General features: G+C 45.1%; 1 protein-coding gene across 1 annotated transcript in view; it reads right to left on the bottom strand.

Moving 5' to 3' along the window:
* Positions 1 to 16,944, bottom strand: part of LOC146009666 (protein-glutamine gamma-glutamyltransferase E-like) — a 74,627-nt gene that overhangs the window by 24,363 nt on the left and 33,320 nt on the right. Inside the window, exons 6-10 of the mRNA XM_083150122.1 lie at positions 16,459 to 16,633; positions 10,365 to 10,500; positions 7,819 to 7,922; positions 6,973 to 7,215; positions 6,566 to 6,880 (exon numbers count right to left, since the gene is read on the bottom strand). Of these exons, the coding sequence (XP_083006248.1) occupies positions 6,566 to 6,880; positions 6,973 to 7,215; positions 7,819 to 7,922; positions 10,365 to 10,500; positions 16,459 to 16,633 (973 nt within the window). The remainder of the gene's footprint in view (positions 1 to 6,565; positions 6,881 to 6,972; positions 7,216 to 7,818; positions 7,923 to 10,364; positions 10,501 to 16,458; positions 16,634 to 16,944) is intronic.

The following is a 16,944-nucleotide window of genomic DNA, read 5'->3' as shown; positions in this document are numbered from 1 at the left end:
CCGCTGCGGTATCTCCCACAAAACAGTCCCCCCCCGCGCCCCCGCAGCAATATCGCCCGCAATCCCCCCCCCCGGAGCGCGCGCTGGGGGGTGCATCGGGTGGCGGGTGGAGGATTTGCCTGGGGCGGGGGGGGGGGGGGGGGGGGGGGGGGGGAGGCTTGCACCGGCCCTGCATGGGTGGAACAGTACCTGAAAACCAGGACTGTTCCACTGAAATCGGGACAGTTGGAGAGTTTGGTTAAAGAATATTCTGGAGCCAGCAAGCTTATGTCCATACAATATTATTTAAAGACATCCAGATCCTCTCTTTCACCACTTGAGATTTCTTACCAGATCTCTCACTTTCTGAATCTCTCATCCTATTAAATTTCCCCCATAAGGTCTAATTCAGACCTGATTTGCACAGCTGCGAATACCAGGCCGGGTCATTGATAGACTGCGTATGCGTATGGCCCATAGTACATATGGGCAAGGCCGTCCAGCGATAAAAGCCTGCTACTTTTTTTTTTTTTAATCCATTCGTAAGGTGATTGACAGAAAGTTGGCATTTGTTGGTGGATACCTGGCCATTTGCTGGGAGTGTCAAGGAAGATGCAGACATGCCCGGGCTTAGAGGGGAAGTCAGCTCTGGCCCCTATCACCCTGTTTCTATCGCAGACACAGAGTAAATTCGGAGACATGGCCAAAATCTGAACAGGTCTGAATCAGCCACATCTAAATTGTCCCCTTTGTCCTTATTAGGGATAGTCATCGATATCATGATACCATCGACAGGTAACGATCAATGGTTTACATTTATCGGTGAGCATCCCTGCTGCAGGAAAAGTCAGATGACAGGCGAATCAAGGAAGGTGGGTGAGATTAATATCTATGGACCTTATTCTGGTTGGTTCGGATGGATGCATATTTGCGGACTGGAACCGAGTGTTCTTAGCCCCGCCTTCCGTATGAATCGCTTACACTGTCGAAATGTGGTAAGACGCCGACCGAACGGACCGCAAATGGATTTTTCATGTGAACACCTCCTCCATCTGTGGAAACCTCCCCCATCATTCGATGGTCGCCGAACATCGAATGCTGGACCGAATGGTGAGGCAGCACCAGATCAGTTCTCCAGACCACTCGGGCATTTCTCCGTACAAAAGCAGGGATATGGGCGGGCAGCTGGCATCCGGCTATGTCATATGTCCACCCCCCCACATGTGCATCACGGCTGCATTACCATACATACGTCCAGCGTTTTCATGGGAACGCCCATAAAAGCAGGGCGTACGCATATGGTAATGAGCCCAATCAGCCCTTCACACGCCTCTCCACCCCCTGTTCGGATTGTACAGAATTCACGCCATGTTCGGATGTGCGTGGCGTTCACACATGCGCAGATATGCTTCTGCACATGCGCAAACACCAACCATCGGCTGTACGTACGTATTCGGAGCCATCCGAACACACCAGATTAAGGCCCTATGTCTCCTGCTCTGGAATCCTCTCCCCTCTCACATTGCCACCTTACAGTCAGCGATGGCGAAGAACCATCAGCTATATGTTATCGATTGCAAAATCATCAACAAACACTGGTTATTAAACATCAATCTTCAATGGCCATCTCTAGTTGCTTAGCCAATTGCAGCTAACAAGCATGAAAAAGTTTTTATCACACTACAGTAGATTTTGGGCCAAATGTAACAGGGTGCGAGTTTCAGAAAGTGAGAGATTTGGGGAGAATTTTCCCATTCTTTTTAAAGCAGCAATCAATTACATGGCAAAATCCACCTGGTTTTGCAGCGTAGTTGATTGCTGCTTTAAAAAGAATGGGAAAACTCTCCCCAAATCTCTCACTTTCTGAAACTCTCACCCTATTACATTTGACCCCTTGTTTTCTTTTTTATTAGCCTACTAACTGCCTCCTGGGAATAGATCTAGTACTATTCAACAGGCCTGGTTGCCACATGGGGAGGATTTTTCTAGACCAGATTTGAACTGGTTCCCACCAAGGGCTGGCTGGTTTAGGGGACAAGACAGCAGAGGGCCAATTCCCATTTTCACCTCCTTGGGCCAGCCACTGGCAGCCACAAGGCTATAGTTCCCTTCTCCTGTCTGGCCAGCAATATAAATACATTCTTCTCTGCTCACTATTGATTGGGATGACTGAATACTGTAGTGACATGGCTACTTACGTTGTATGCCCAAAGCCATGATATGCGATAGATTTTAAGGCTTGGATGTGGTGGCCGACACCATGTCCAGATGACATTGCCCTATAGAAGCCTATGAGCTTGTATCACACATCCCCACTGAGAGTGATCCACTCAAATGCATCCCAGCACCCCCGGCGGTGCATGCATCATCCGACACGTGCAGATAGAACTCCGGGTAATAAACCTTAAGTCATATCAATGCAAATGACAGCCCTTTCCACAAGAGCTATCCTTTGGGCTTCTCTTTGCAGTGCTGCTTTGTGAGGGATCCCTCCCAGCATGCCCTGCGGCCACCAGTGTCTCTGCGCATGCGCAGAGGGACTTTAATTCTAGGCAGCGGTAGGGATCGCAAAGGGCAGCTCTTATCGGTTGAGCTGCTCTTTGCGTTGCTCATCACATATACGATGAGCATCGTGCGATTGGCGGCGGGATGTACTGCCGCTGCTTGGTACATTACCAGTATTGTATGTGCACTCGTAACATATATAGCTCACCAATGATGGGATGCTGGTTACAGTACTGCTTCAAACACATGCTTTATATAAATTGTGCAGATTATTAGACAGTATTTAGATAGACAGTCAATAGGTCTACCCCAAATGGTCGATGTGCAATAGGTCAACAGGTTCAAAATGTTGACATGGGGAAGATCACCAGGATGAAAATGTCGACATGAAAAAGGTAGACACATGAAAATTACACATGATTTTTTCATTTATTTTGATGTCAATGTCAACATGGACCCCCAATTAGTGTAACGTGTACCCTCGCATGGCTCTCTGTGCTGGCCAAGCTTCGGGCTCCTTCTATGCTAACTTGGATGGTAAAGTAAGAACAAGGCGGTAAATAAAAATCATGAAAATCTCATGGCGACCTTGTCATGTGTCTACCTTTTTAATGTCGACCCTATTAACCTATCGCATATTGACATTTAATGGTAGACACCTATCAACCGGAACCTCTTTTTCCCTGGTAATGCCAAGGATGATGTATCTAGAACTGGGCCTTCCACCAGAATGCACAGAAAATTGGATCCCCCAGTGTTGTTATCAGAAGTGGTAACCCCATTCATATATAGGAAAAAGAGAGAACATACAGTACCTCCTGGTTCCTACTATGACTCTATACAAGTTTCTGTTCTAGTGGGAAAGTGCTTGCCTATCCTGTCACAGCCAGGTGCAGATCATCTCCTCCTGCTTTAGAGGGAATGAGCCCCAAGCTGTAGCGATAGAATCTCACTTGCAGATGAGAGCCACTTTTTTAAATTCATTTTTCTACACTGGTAAAATAAGTGCTGTCATCCACAGCAACATCAACAACAACATGTATCTTGACCCCAGACTCATGCTGCTTTCACATTGCCTAAACGTTTGAGGCCCGGTATTTTGAATCTGTATTTAAAACGGTATAATACCGTTTTAAACCCCTTTCACACTGCACATAAATACCGGGTCTCAAGCAGGACAGACAGTAGCTATAAGACAGCGTAGTGCTGGGGTAGCCAACCCTAGCCAACCCTAGTCCTCGAGAGCTACCAACAGTGCATGTTTTGCAGGTCTCCTCACAGAATCACAAGTGAGCTAATTAGCTCCATCTGTGGATCTTTTAAAATGTGTCAGTGATTAATGAGTGCAGCAGCTAGGTTGTCTGGAAAATGTGAACTGTTGGTAGCTCTCGAGGGCTAGGGTTGGCTACCACTGGCGTAGTGCATATGTAATGAGTCGCTCATTACATATGCACATATGTAATGAGCACAGTGCATATCAATGAGCCACTCATTAAATATGCACATATCTAATGAGCGGCTCATTAAATATGCACTGCGCTTATTACATATGTACATATGTAATGAGTGGCTCATGCACTGCACACTCATAGCTACTGCCTGAGTCCTATATACCGGTTAAGAGCCATTCATACTGCATAAAAACTGTCTCTGAACCGTGTAGGACTCTGCTTTTTAACCGTTTGCAAATACTGGTTATTTGTAACCGGTAAATGCAGACTGGTGCTTTCACACTGCAGCTCTAACCGTTTTAACAGTCAAAAAAATCGGCAATATACTGGTTAAGAGCTGCAGTGTGAAAGGGGTATAAGTAAACTTCAATAGATAAGCCTCCTAAAGCTGAGTACACACTATGCATATTATCATGCGTATCATATAGTGCAGGGCTGGGCAATTGTGGCCCTCCAGATGTTGATGAACTACACATCCCAGCATTCCTTGCATCAGTTTCAGCATGTCCACATAGCAAAACTAATGCAAAGCATCCTGGGATGTGTAGTTCATCAACATCTGGAGGGCCGCAATTGCCCAGCCCTGATATAGTGTGTACCCATTATATCGTTAATCATGCACACTCCTGCAGGTCATTAAGGATCCCCCTACTATCCAAACATGCAGTGAAATCTGACTACATGATTGTTAGGGGTCCGAGGGCCTGATGTATCAAGCTTCAAAAAGTGATAAAATGGAAAGTGATAAACAGCCAGCCAATCAGCTCCTACCTGCCATGTTACAGGCTGGGTTTGAAAAATGACAGGTAGGAGCTGATTGGCTGGCTGTTTATCATTCTCCACTTTATCACTTTTTGAAGCTTGATACATCTGGACCTAAGTGATGTCACTGAACGATATAATTTAATGATAATGTTCAGTGTTTAAGCTCTATATAGTTTACCTGGAAGTTCAAGCAATAATGGGGCAGATGTATTATAGCAGCGCTTATCGCGCCGCTATAATACTTCCTGCTTCGCCTCATTAGCGAGGCAAAGCAGGAAGTGACATCGACAAGATGTATTAACATCTTGTCTGCCAAAGTGGGGGAGCGCTAACTCCCCCTCAGGTGATGTCCCCTCCTGGAGATTAGCGCATCAGTATACACTGATGTGCTGTCTCCTATCCCCCGGCCGGCTCGACTGGGCATGCCCGGGATCTAGCGCAGCTCACAGCTAACAGCAGGGACAGCGCTGTCCCTGCTGTTTAGATAGGGTTTCGCCAGCCTGATGCTGACGAAGCCAAAATCGGCAGCGGGCAGAAACGTGCACCGATACCCCTTCTCCCCCATATCAATCTTTCATACATCTGCCCCAATATTTGCTAACGATATTTCATAGTGTGTATCTAAGAATGTGTCCAGCTGTAAATAAGGCGCATCTAGCAGACACCATTTATTTATGTGGGTGCACCTTTACAGTACTAATTGTGAGATACCAAACCACGTGTCCTGACTTAAAAGTACATAATTGTAAGTTTTCTGTACATTGAGCTATAAGTGTTGGTGCATGTGTAGACATTTTGAAGTGCTGTAAGCATACCTCCCAACTTCTGAAGCAGCCACAGAGGGACTGGTCACCCAAAGGGGTGTGGCCTATGCAAATGAGTCTTTGGGCTACGTCTCCTTTTGTCTCCCTCTGTGTCGCTGAATAGATGCTGTGCGCATGCGCACAGCATTTATTCACTTCAGGCTGGAGGGACTCCCAACTGTCCCACCCCCCCCCCCCCCCCCCCCCCCCCCCCCCCACCACGGGACACTGCTGGCCCAGGGCAGGATGCTGGACCATCCCAAAAAAACGGGATGCTCCCGTGAAAAACAGGACAGTTGGGAGGTAAGCTGTAAGTGCACGACAGTATTCATGGAGTAGGGCTTATCCACTTGTACATACTGTTTGACGATGCTAAGAAAAGTTATATTCTTCCACATTCACAATAGCCATTAGTTCTTTTAATTCATTGTTCTAGATAAACCCGTACAAAGGGCCCAATTCAGACCTGCATGCAAGGCTGCGAATTTGCAGCCCTGCCAACTATCGGACAACCGTGCATGCGCACATTATGCTATGCACAAGCCACCCATGTGAAGACAGCCAACAATGACTATGGTGAATGACAGCCTGTGACCGTTTAGGGGTAGTAATAACCCAGAAAATGCAGTCATTCCCCGGCCATTGGGAGGTAGGGCCGCTGACATCTGCAGTGGCCTCTTTCTCCCTACGGTCATTGCTGCACCAAGTAAGTCCTAGCTTACTCGCCACTGCAATCCCCTCATGTGCATGGCTGTGTATGAATTTGCAGCAGTGCGCATGGGCAGGAATTAGTGTGTGCATGGCAGCATTTACCTGATCACTGGGCTACGAAGATTCACAGCCCAGCGATCAAGTCTGAATCTGGCCCAAATTTATCTACAACATGCAGCACAGGTGACAAATATACAAGTCTATACATGGATATATTTATCTACACATGTTAGGGGAAGATCCAAGGTACATTTAATAACTACTTAATATCTATCCATGGCATTTTCAAAAAACAGATTAAAATACTGCCTATAGTTGATGTATTAAGACAAACTACTGTACATACTGTACCTTCATTTGGACCAAGAGAAACGGTTACAGACTGGTTGAAGATCTTCCTTCTCACGGCTTTGTTATACACAATAGCAGCCACACTAATATTGGCAGTTACTGAATGCTTTTTTGGTGTTAAGTTCGTAAGAGTCAGGACTGCATTTATGTCATCCCCAACTTTGGGTGTACCAGACACAGATATCACCCCAGAAACAGCTAATTCACGGCTTGGAGCTGAAGCCGAGGTTGAATCAGCTGAAAATGCTACAAATCCAGAACTTCGACCAATTGACTGCAGAGCTTTGTTGTAGATTTCTCTCTCCTTTGTTGTACCTAAGAGGGATAACTCGGCATTAGTACATGACTAAAGAGTGTGATTCTGTGGTCTCCAGAATACTCCCTATAGTACAGTGCTCATATATTACCTTCTGCATACTTGTACTCCTTCGTTATATTTATGTAGCCATCTCTACCCACAGCCTTAGTGCAGATTAATTGGCCAACTGTTGAACGTTCAACTTCTCCCCTTGTTTTTTTTCCATCCTTTTGTACAATTGTATTGATAACATCAGCATTTACCTCCGAAAACACAAACCGAGTGTCATACAGCTTATTCACCTCTCCTTCTTTGACTGCATGTTGAGATGTGGGACCTAGTTGGAAAATACCTATAAAACAGATGTTAAGTTAAATATATATATATATATATATATATATATGTATATAAGATTGATTTTACACAATAAATCCATATTTAATAATAATAATAATAATATTTATATAGCACAGCTTTTTATAAACAATACTTAAGGGAAATGCAGAAATGCTTGAGTAAACTGGAAAGTCTTGAGTCCGTTTTTGAAGGATTCTAGAGTGGGGGCCTTTAGAACTGTGCGGGGAAGTGAGTGCCATAGAGTCGGAGCCGCATGGCTAAAAGCTCGACCCCCAGATGAATTATGGGAGACTTCATGTACTGCTAAAAGTCCTTCAACTACAGATCGCAGTAATCGGGTGGGACAGTATGGAATCAGGAAACTCCTGAAATAATATGTGATCACCTGGACTTCTGAGTGAGAGAACAATAATATCTCTGAAATTGGGCAGGGGGTAGGTTCCAATGCATGCTTTTGTGTGTGTGTGTGTATATATTTATTTTAACATTTTCACAAGCTTTCCATATTTATACCAAAAAGCGCTGAATGAAATTAACATTTTGAAGTTCAAGAGCCCCAGTTACTGAATGTATACAGTATATGTCTATTTTTATTTACCATCACTCATCTCTTGTGGAGTTGCATCAAAGATTTGCCATCCACTATATGAGTCCCCAAGATCAGACCGGAAGAACCAGCCCTCGTTCCAGCAGTGGAAGTTCCTGGTTTAGAAAAGACAAGAGTTTTTTTTTTTGGTGTATTTTATCTTGAAAAATATATTTTTATGTTTTTAAAACCATTGACTGAAAGGCCAGTTTTTTATAGGGACTGACATTACACTGGCAAAATAGTATACGTATTAGATTTGCTGGATGACAAGCTTTCACTAGAAAGCCAAAGTACGCAGGTGGCAGAGCCGACCCTAACCAGTTTGATGCTCTTGGCAAGATTCAGGCTGGGGCCCCCCAGGTACCGCTAGTTCTGCCTCTGATGCAGCACCCCTCTCACAACACAGCATCCATCACCCAGGAAGGCAGATCACTATTAGCAGCGGCCAGAGACACCCATCACCCATAGAAATCCTCATTTGGTGCCCTGTGCCAGCAAGAGTATTGGTGATCACACACACACACACACACACACACACACACACACACACACACACACACACACACACACACACACACACACACACACACACACACACACACACACACACACACACACACACACACGTATTTAATAAGGCATAGCACATGTCCAAAAAAGAAGGGAAGGTGGCCACACAACAGGATCCTCAATTCAAATTAGGCCACAAAGTTGTGCAAACTATGTTGTACGTTATGCCATACAGTAATGTCTATTATTCACATTACATATTGCCCTTTATTCATGTTAGACAACACCATATAGCCCCTTATTCATATTACTCCACACATATTATCCCAAAATCACATTACTCCACAACATATTGAATATTTGAATGTGAATATTTTTATTCACATTCTACCCCACCATATTTCTTTTTTTCACATTACACCACATAATAATACACTTTATACATGTAACTCCAACAGTACACATAATGCCACACAGTCGTGCACCTTATATACATACTTCCACACAATAATGCCGTTTACACATTTTGCCACAAATTAGTAATGCCCTTATACACATGTCACTCATTATTACACTCCACCACCCCCCCTGCACCCTCTGTACTGAACTCTGCAAAATAAAAAGAGAACAGGAACTGTTGCGCAGCAACCACCTCCATTTTGGCACTCCTGCTGCTGTTGGCTCAGTTGTATAAGCTGCAGCCTAATCAGAGCTTCGATCTTCATAGGCATCCAAAGCAGACCATACACCTGTCAGATGACCTGTGAACCGCTGCTGCCTGCTATCAAGCTGAGTGTCCCTAGGCTTCAAATGTATGCCCATAGGCATTCCAAATGCCCAAGGAATTTGCCTAGTTTGCCTATGCCTAGGATCAACTTTGGCAGGTGGAATAAGGAAACAATGCGATAAATAGTTTAATGTGGAAAATGTAACCTATTAGTATGATAGGTCTGGTTTATTGATATGTCAGAATCTAGGTCGACAGGCTATGTTGACTCCAAAAGGTAGACACACACAAAGTTAACATTAAAAAAGATTAACACTAGGAAGGGTTTCTGAAGTGTCAGTGCTTAACTTGTATCACAAGGTCCCTTAATTAGTGTATGGAGTCCCCTCACATGGCTCACTTAAATTGTCATGCTTCCCAATCGTAGTCTACGTGGATGGTAAAGTATGAAAAAGTTAAAAAAATGTATTTACATAATTATGGCACTAAAATTATTTCACCACTAGAGGTCTCTTCCCAACACTTTGTACAAGTCACACATTTCTAGTTTTGTCGGGATGCGGTCATTTGGTCGAATGCATTATGGTCGAATGTCATTACATCGAATCCATTAGGTCGAATTGCTAAAAGGTCGACATGATTCTAGGTCGACATGGGAAAAGGTCGAAATGATTCTAGGTCGAAAGGTCATTAGTTCGACAGGTCATTAGGTCGACAAGGTCATTAGTTCGACATTGTCTAGGTCAACATTCACAAAGTCGACATGGGGTTTTTCACTGTTTTTTGAGCCGACATGTGCTGACAGGCGGTATTTCATGCCCTACCATCCACTAGGGCGTGGTGGGAGAATAAAATAGTGTGCCGAGCGTAGCGAGGCACCGTGCCCGACGCATAGCGAGCGCAGCGAGGGGATGCAGTGCACTTTAAACTGTGTCCATGTCGACTGTGTTGACATTCAGGTAAAAAAACAGTGAAAAACCCCATGTCGACTTTGTGAATGTCGACCTAGACAATGTCGAACTAATGACCTTGTCGACCTAATGACCTTTCGACCTAGAATCATTTCGACCTTTTCCCATGTCGACCTAGAATCATGTCGACCTTTTAGCAATTCGACCTAATGGATTCGATGTAATGACATTCGACCATAATGCATTCGACCAAACGATCCCAACCCAGTTTTGTCTACTCTGTAGATGAATCAATGTAGGCGTGTTAACAATAATGATAAAAACATGCCATACTGAATGACATTTACAAAGGTAGTTGCTATAAATTTGCAATGAAATGGTCCATTAAGCAATAATACAATACATACCATATGCTGTCATCGCTGTCCTCAATTGGCTCCCCTGTCACGCTATAATATCTCTCAATACTCAAGTTGCCATCTGAGTCATGGGCAGAATTGTAGTTGGTAATCAGTCGGCAGGGTAACCCTAGTGCTCTGCTGACTAAATGAGAGAGAGATTATAGAGGGAAGTGGCATGAAAGCATAGGATGTCCATTAGTAATAGTCACAACTTTGTAGAATTAAATACCTTGTATATATATTCATATGCTTCTTTAAAGCACTGCACAAAACAAGACCCTTTTCAGACCACCAAATCAACCTGGCTTATTGCCGTGTTATTAACCAGGGTTGATCTGCATGTGAAAGCGCCACAGACACATTTCCCAGGTTGAGCAACCTGGCATTTCAACCCTGGTCACAACCAGGGCTGAACATGACTGCGAGTGGGTCTCGTTCGCACTATGGTGGGGGCCGCGATTGGAGACAGTGTCCGCTCCAAGGGCTGCCTCCTCCCCCACTCATGATGACACACCACCGCTTCACACCGCAAATGCTAGGTTGCTCCCAGGACGGACCTGTATCCTGATCCCGGCTGAGTTAACTTTTCAGTGAACAACGTTAAGATCTACCTCTGCAGACACTTTTGCTTACTGACTGTTTATTTACAGATGGAGCCGCTGCCACCCTGCAATGTCCCCCCTCCCCCAACCCTGTCCGTCTCCCTGAAGCGGAGACGGGCAGGGTTCGTCTCCCCCCCTGTTTGAAAACTGGGATGCGTGTGTGTGTTTGAGATGCTTAAGGGATTGGTTCAGTAATGAGGGCCATGCAGAATGGGGGGAGGGGGGGGGGGAGGGTATAGGGGCATAGGCAAATGCAGTGCCTTAAATTATGAGAACAATAGCACTGGTATTTAATATGATCAGTAGAGCTGCCACCACATTATGCAGTGTAAGGGACACAGCAGAGCTGTAGCACATGCCCAGTGTACCAGCTTCTACTACCAAATTTACTGTATGTGTGGATCTGAGCCCTCAAACATCGCAATGGAACAGAGAGTAGCTGCCAGAGGAAGAGACAGGAGCCTTACCATGAAGTGGGAGATTGTGAGCTTAGAAAGTGCAGTAATGGTTCTAGTATGTTTGTGTATTTATTTATTATGTTTAACCTTTTCCTGCCCACTTATCTTATTTACCGTATTTTTCGCTCCATAAGATGCACTTTTCCACAAAAAAAAAAGTGGGGGGAAAAGTGTGTGCGTCTTATGGAGCGAATACTGCAAAAAAGAGTGCACGTTGGGGACCTTATCGATGCCGTGGGGAAGCCTGCAGCCAGATCAGAAAGCAGGGACTGGATGGATGGAGAGCGGGTCCAGGCAGGAAACATACAATTCAATGGTGGCTGCATGGAGAAGTGGATCCCGGCCAAGAAGGAGAAGATCGTAAAGAGGAGGAGGGAAGGCTGCAAGTGAGGAGTGAGTGCTATTGCTGGCTGTGTTATTGCCGCGCTGATTGGAGACGTTTGTAGTAGGCGGCGTTTCCTAGTAGACAGCGGGGACAGCAGTGCGCATGCGCATTACTCTCCATTCAACGGCTGGGCTTGTCTGAAGTACTATGAATGCTGGCTGGTTGTTAATGCCACTGTGGGTGCTGCTGGGAGTGAAAAGGGTTGGGGCGGGGGCAGAGCCACATGAGTGGCTACTTGTTTGGGGTTGTGGCCAGAGCAACTGCGTCATTTTAGCCACACCCCCAACGTGCAATGCCGGTTTTAAGTTCATTTGACCAGTGGAAACCCCTGCCCGGGGGGTGGGGGGGGGGGTGTCATTGGCTTTCCGGGAGGGTTGCCCCTCTTTCCGGGAGGGGACCCTCACAGCCATTCAGGGAGGGTAGGCAACCCTGAGACTACTGTACTTACTCCAATGCCCTGCAGAGTGGGAGATTTTGGATTAAATTTGGAAACACCCTTCTACAAATCCTGAATTGGCCACTGGGTGGTGGTGGGGGGAGGAGGGATGGTAGTTGTCAGGGAAAATTAGTTCCACCAATTCTCTGGCCCCTGGTCAGACCAAACTGTGTCAAAGCCATTCTTAGGAAATGCTTAAACTGTGGCATGGCATGCTGGGATGTGTAATTTCAGCTGAGGAGCCTCAGGCTAGCCAGGGCTGTTCCAGACTATGACCCAGCTTGTTCCTGACATCTCTTTGACTAAAAGCCCTATAAAAACCATGGGTGTGTTAACATCCTCTCTTAAATTGCTGATAGCATAAATACTATCTGATAGTTTAAAGCTGCGTACACACTGTGCGATTTGGCCGCTGAGCGATTTTGGCTTAAAATCGCTCAGCAAGATATTGCTTTCAATATCTTGCTCAGTGTACTTGCAATATCTCTCAGCAATATATTGCTTAGTGTACTGTTTTCATCTCAGCGACCTGCGATTTTGGCTGAAAATTGCAAGCTATTCTGTCTCATCCTGTCTCTACCTCATTTTGACTAGAAATTGCTGGTCGCTAGTGCACAGTGCATTGTATACCAGCGACCAGTGATTTTTAGCCATAATCGGAGGAGCATGCTCCTGCGACCAGTGACCATAAAGGGCTGATAGCGGGAGCACGCTCCCAGTGATTTATCTCCCACAGCACATGACATCACTGGCAATATGGTCGCTCAGCGACCGTATTGCCAGCAATATGTGCGGAAATCGCCCCCTTGTGTACACAGCTTAAGAATCCTTGATTTCCTGCACAGCAAACAGATTTTCTCCTTTTTCCTGTCTCAGGGCCTGATTCAGACCTGATCGCTGGTTTGCAAAGTTGCAGATGACTACGAGTAGATAGCCACCACCCAGACAGAAAGAGAAAATGCCCCGTACAAATCTGAGAATGAATTGTGGAATTATCGCAGATCGCTATCTGGTATATGGTCATTAGGTTGACCCTATTAAAGTTGACATGCATTTGGTCAACCACTGAAGGTCAATAGGCCTTAGGTCGAAACCTGAAATAGGTTGACATGGGTAAGATCAACAGGGTCTAAAGGTTGACAATGGGAAGGTCGACATGAGAAATTGAGCCCACATGTGCCGACAGGCGGTACTTCATGCCCTACTGTACATTCACTATGGCATGGTGGGAGAATAAAATAGTGTGCCGAGCATACCAAGGCACCGTGCCAGAAGCATGTCCATGTCAACTATGTCGATATTCAAGACATAAAAAAAGGTGAAAGACTCATGACCTTTTGAATGTCGACCTTTCCACTGTCCACCTAATGCTTTGTGTCGACCTTCAGACCCTGTCAACCTTACCCATATCGACCTATTTCAGGTGTCAACCTTCAGTGGTGGACCCAATGCATTTTGGCCTAAAGTTGGTCGGCCCAATGACCCATATACCCACAAATCCATACTAAATTCCTGACCCATCAAATGGATTTTCCAGTTTGTGCAAATGTGCCATACATCTACAAATGTATTGTTTGAGCTGGCTGGTTGGAACAAAACCTGGTAATGGATGAGAGCAAATTACAGTTGACCATTTGCTTTGAAAAAAAAGCAGATATTACCATCTGAAAATCAATCTGTAGATCAGGCTTTCCCCACCACGGTCCTCAAGGCACACCAACAGTGCAGGTTTTATGGTGTGTACACACGTTAGATGTGCCTTAAGATCCTATCCACGATCTGATCAGATAGGATCGTGGATAGGATCTTAAGGCATCCGATTTGCATCCTATCTTGACTATATAGTGCAGATCTGCACTATATAGACAAGGCAGCCAAGACTTTCTGGCTTCCGATACATGAACATGCATCGGGATCGGATCGGGATCGCAAGGGTTAAAATCCTTGCGACCTGCATCCGATGCCGATCCGATGTTGACTATATCGTCAACATCGGAAAGGAAATCGGACCGTGTGTACACAGCATTAGTGATATCCAGGCTTCAGCACAGATGGTTTAATCAGAATCACTCAGGTACTAATTAAGTCACCTGTGCTCAAGCCTTGAGGACCGTGGTTGGGAATGCCTGCTGTAGATGTATGGCCAGCTTAAGTATGACACTTCCACAACTCTGGGATTGAGACAGGCTGATCGAGGGCAGCATTGATGTCACAGATCCTGTCTGTCACAGCTTTAGAGTAATACAATGGTACCTTTGAAGCTAGTGTTCAGGAATGTTCCTAGTATTTTGTGAGTGTAATTAATTTGTCTTTATATTCCACAGTAAAGTATGATGTTACTTTTACATTCTGCAGTGCACCCTGTGATCTATATCCATAACATGTTTATTTTATTTTCTGGAAACCATATTTCATATTGGCATTGCAGAATTCATCTTGCTTTCCATTACTCCACAGGTTCCCAAACCTGGTCCTCAGGACCCCACACAGTGCACGTTTTCCAGGTCTACTCACAGAATCAAGTGAAATAATTAGCTCCACCTGTGGATCTTTTAAAATGTGTCAATGAGTAATGAATGAACGGTACTTGTGAGTTATCCGGGCTGCCGATTTTTTCGTGTCGGTCGCGGGCATTATAAGGGGCCGCAACGCGACCGACGCGATGCCCGCGATTTCCCATAGACAGTAATGTTAAAAGACGCGATGGACCCGATTTCCCATAGACAGCAATGTTAAAATTATTACAGTAATGTTAAATGATGTGCAAAATAAAATGACAATGTGAAATGGGCCAATATGGCCATTTCACATTGGATATGTTTAAAAAAAAAAAAAATGGCCCCGTTAACGCCACCCCACTATTGACGCCAACCCGAAGCGTGGCGAGCGCAGCGAGCCCGCGAGGGACGGCGGTACGCGTCCTCCGACCTTTTCATACCCCTACTATCCACGTCGGCGTGGAGCTGAGAATAGAAAGTGTGGCGAGCGCAGCGAGCCCGAAGCATGGCGAGCGGACGCGGACACCTGTGAAGCCCGCGAAGGGACGCGTATACCTGTGAAGGTAACCGCGTCCGCTCGCCACGCTTCGGGCTCGGTGGCTCGCTGCGCTCGCCACACTTTCTATTCTCAACTCCATGCCGACGTGGATAGTAGGGTATGAAAAGGTCGGAGGACGCGTACCGCTGCGCTCGCCACGCTTCGGGTTGGCGTCAATAGCGGGCGTCAATAGCGGGGTGGCGTTAACGGTGGTGGGGGGCCATGAAACATATTTTTTTTTTAAAACATATCCAATTTATTTTGCACATCATTTAACATTACTGTCATACATTTAACATGGGAAATCGGGTCCAGTAATTTTAACATTACTGTCTATGGGAAATCGCGGGCATCGCGTCGGTCGCGGCCCCTTATAACGGCCGCGACCGACGCGATGCCCGCGATTTGGGGGTAAATCGCGGGCATCGCGTAGGTCGGGTGTCCTTAATTAACTAAACTTAAGGACAAAATCGGCAGCCCGGATAATTCACATGTACCGAATGAACTTGTGTACCTGCCGGATGATCTGGAAAATGTGAACTGTGTGGGGTCCTGAGGACCGAGTTTGAGAAACCCTGCGTTACATTAAGTTCTTTCAAATTTTTGCTTAGCATTTTCTAACTACATTCTATTATGTAGCAATAATCACTATTCTATTCCATCCTGTAGGCATTGCTCTTACTATTTGGCCATTAGTGACACCAGTGAGAAATGTTCTTAAAGCTGCCAAGAAAAAGAGATGCGCAATGCAAAAAGTTGGGCATGTGCACTAAAATTATTAGTTGGACCAAAAAAAAGCCACAATTTGTGTTTACATCCAACCCTTCATGTTCAAAAACAAGGCATTCTGGGATAGTAAAGGCTGGCTCCATTCACTTCCTAAAGAGCAATTAACTGGAGTTGCTCAGTGAAAACCATGGGTGAGATTTAATAGGATGAGAGATTCAGAAAGTGAGAGATTTGGTAAGAAATCTCCAGTTTTTCTAAAGCAGCAATCATTTACACTGCAAAACCAGTTTAATTTTGCAGGGTAAATGATTGGCGCTTTAGAAAAACTGGAGATTTCTTACCAAATCTCTCACTTTCTGAATCTCTCATCCTATTAAATCTCACCCAATTGGTCTGTTCCATCGAGAAGTGATGCTTATATAGAAAGTGCACCAATAAGACACATTATAATTACCTGTGCACAGAACACCTGCAAATACCCAGCATTGTCCGTACTTAACTGGCTGCCGCTTCTCATACCATGACTTAAGAATACTTGTACTTCCATTCCAGGCACTGGGGTTTGTTCCGCCAGAGTAATCTCCACTCCAATTTCCCTGTACAACACCATTATCATCTTTACTGTTCACCTGGGATCAAAGAAGGGATGATGTGTTAATTAAAAACTTAGCACAACTTTTAGTACTTATATGTTACTTGACCTGTCGGAGCTGATTGGCTGGCTGTTTATCACTCTCTATTGTATCACTTGCTTGATACAGAGAGGCAAAAGTGAGCTTGTTGGTATATTTATTATATAAGGGGAGATTCGGTTGGTAACGAGGTTTAGCTGTACAAATAAACTCCCTAACCTCACACCCAATTATGGATTACCACAGGAATGCTCGCTCGCTCTTGATAAAATAAATTTGGTTGCAGTGTTTTCAGTGCTGAAGCTCAT

Source organism: Crinia signifera, chromosome 6, assembly GCF_055691185.1.
Source record: "Crinia signifera chromosome 6, ASM5569118v1, whole genome shotgun sequence".
NCBI lineage: Eukaryota > Metazoa > Chordata > Amphibia > Anura > Myobatrachidae > Crinia > Crinia signifera.
This window is presented reverse-complemented; position numbering and strand designations above follow the sequence as displayed.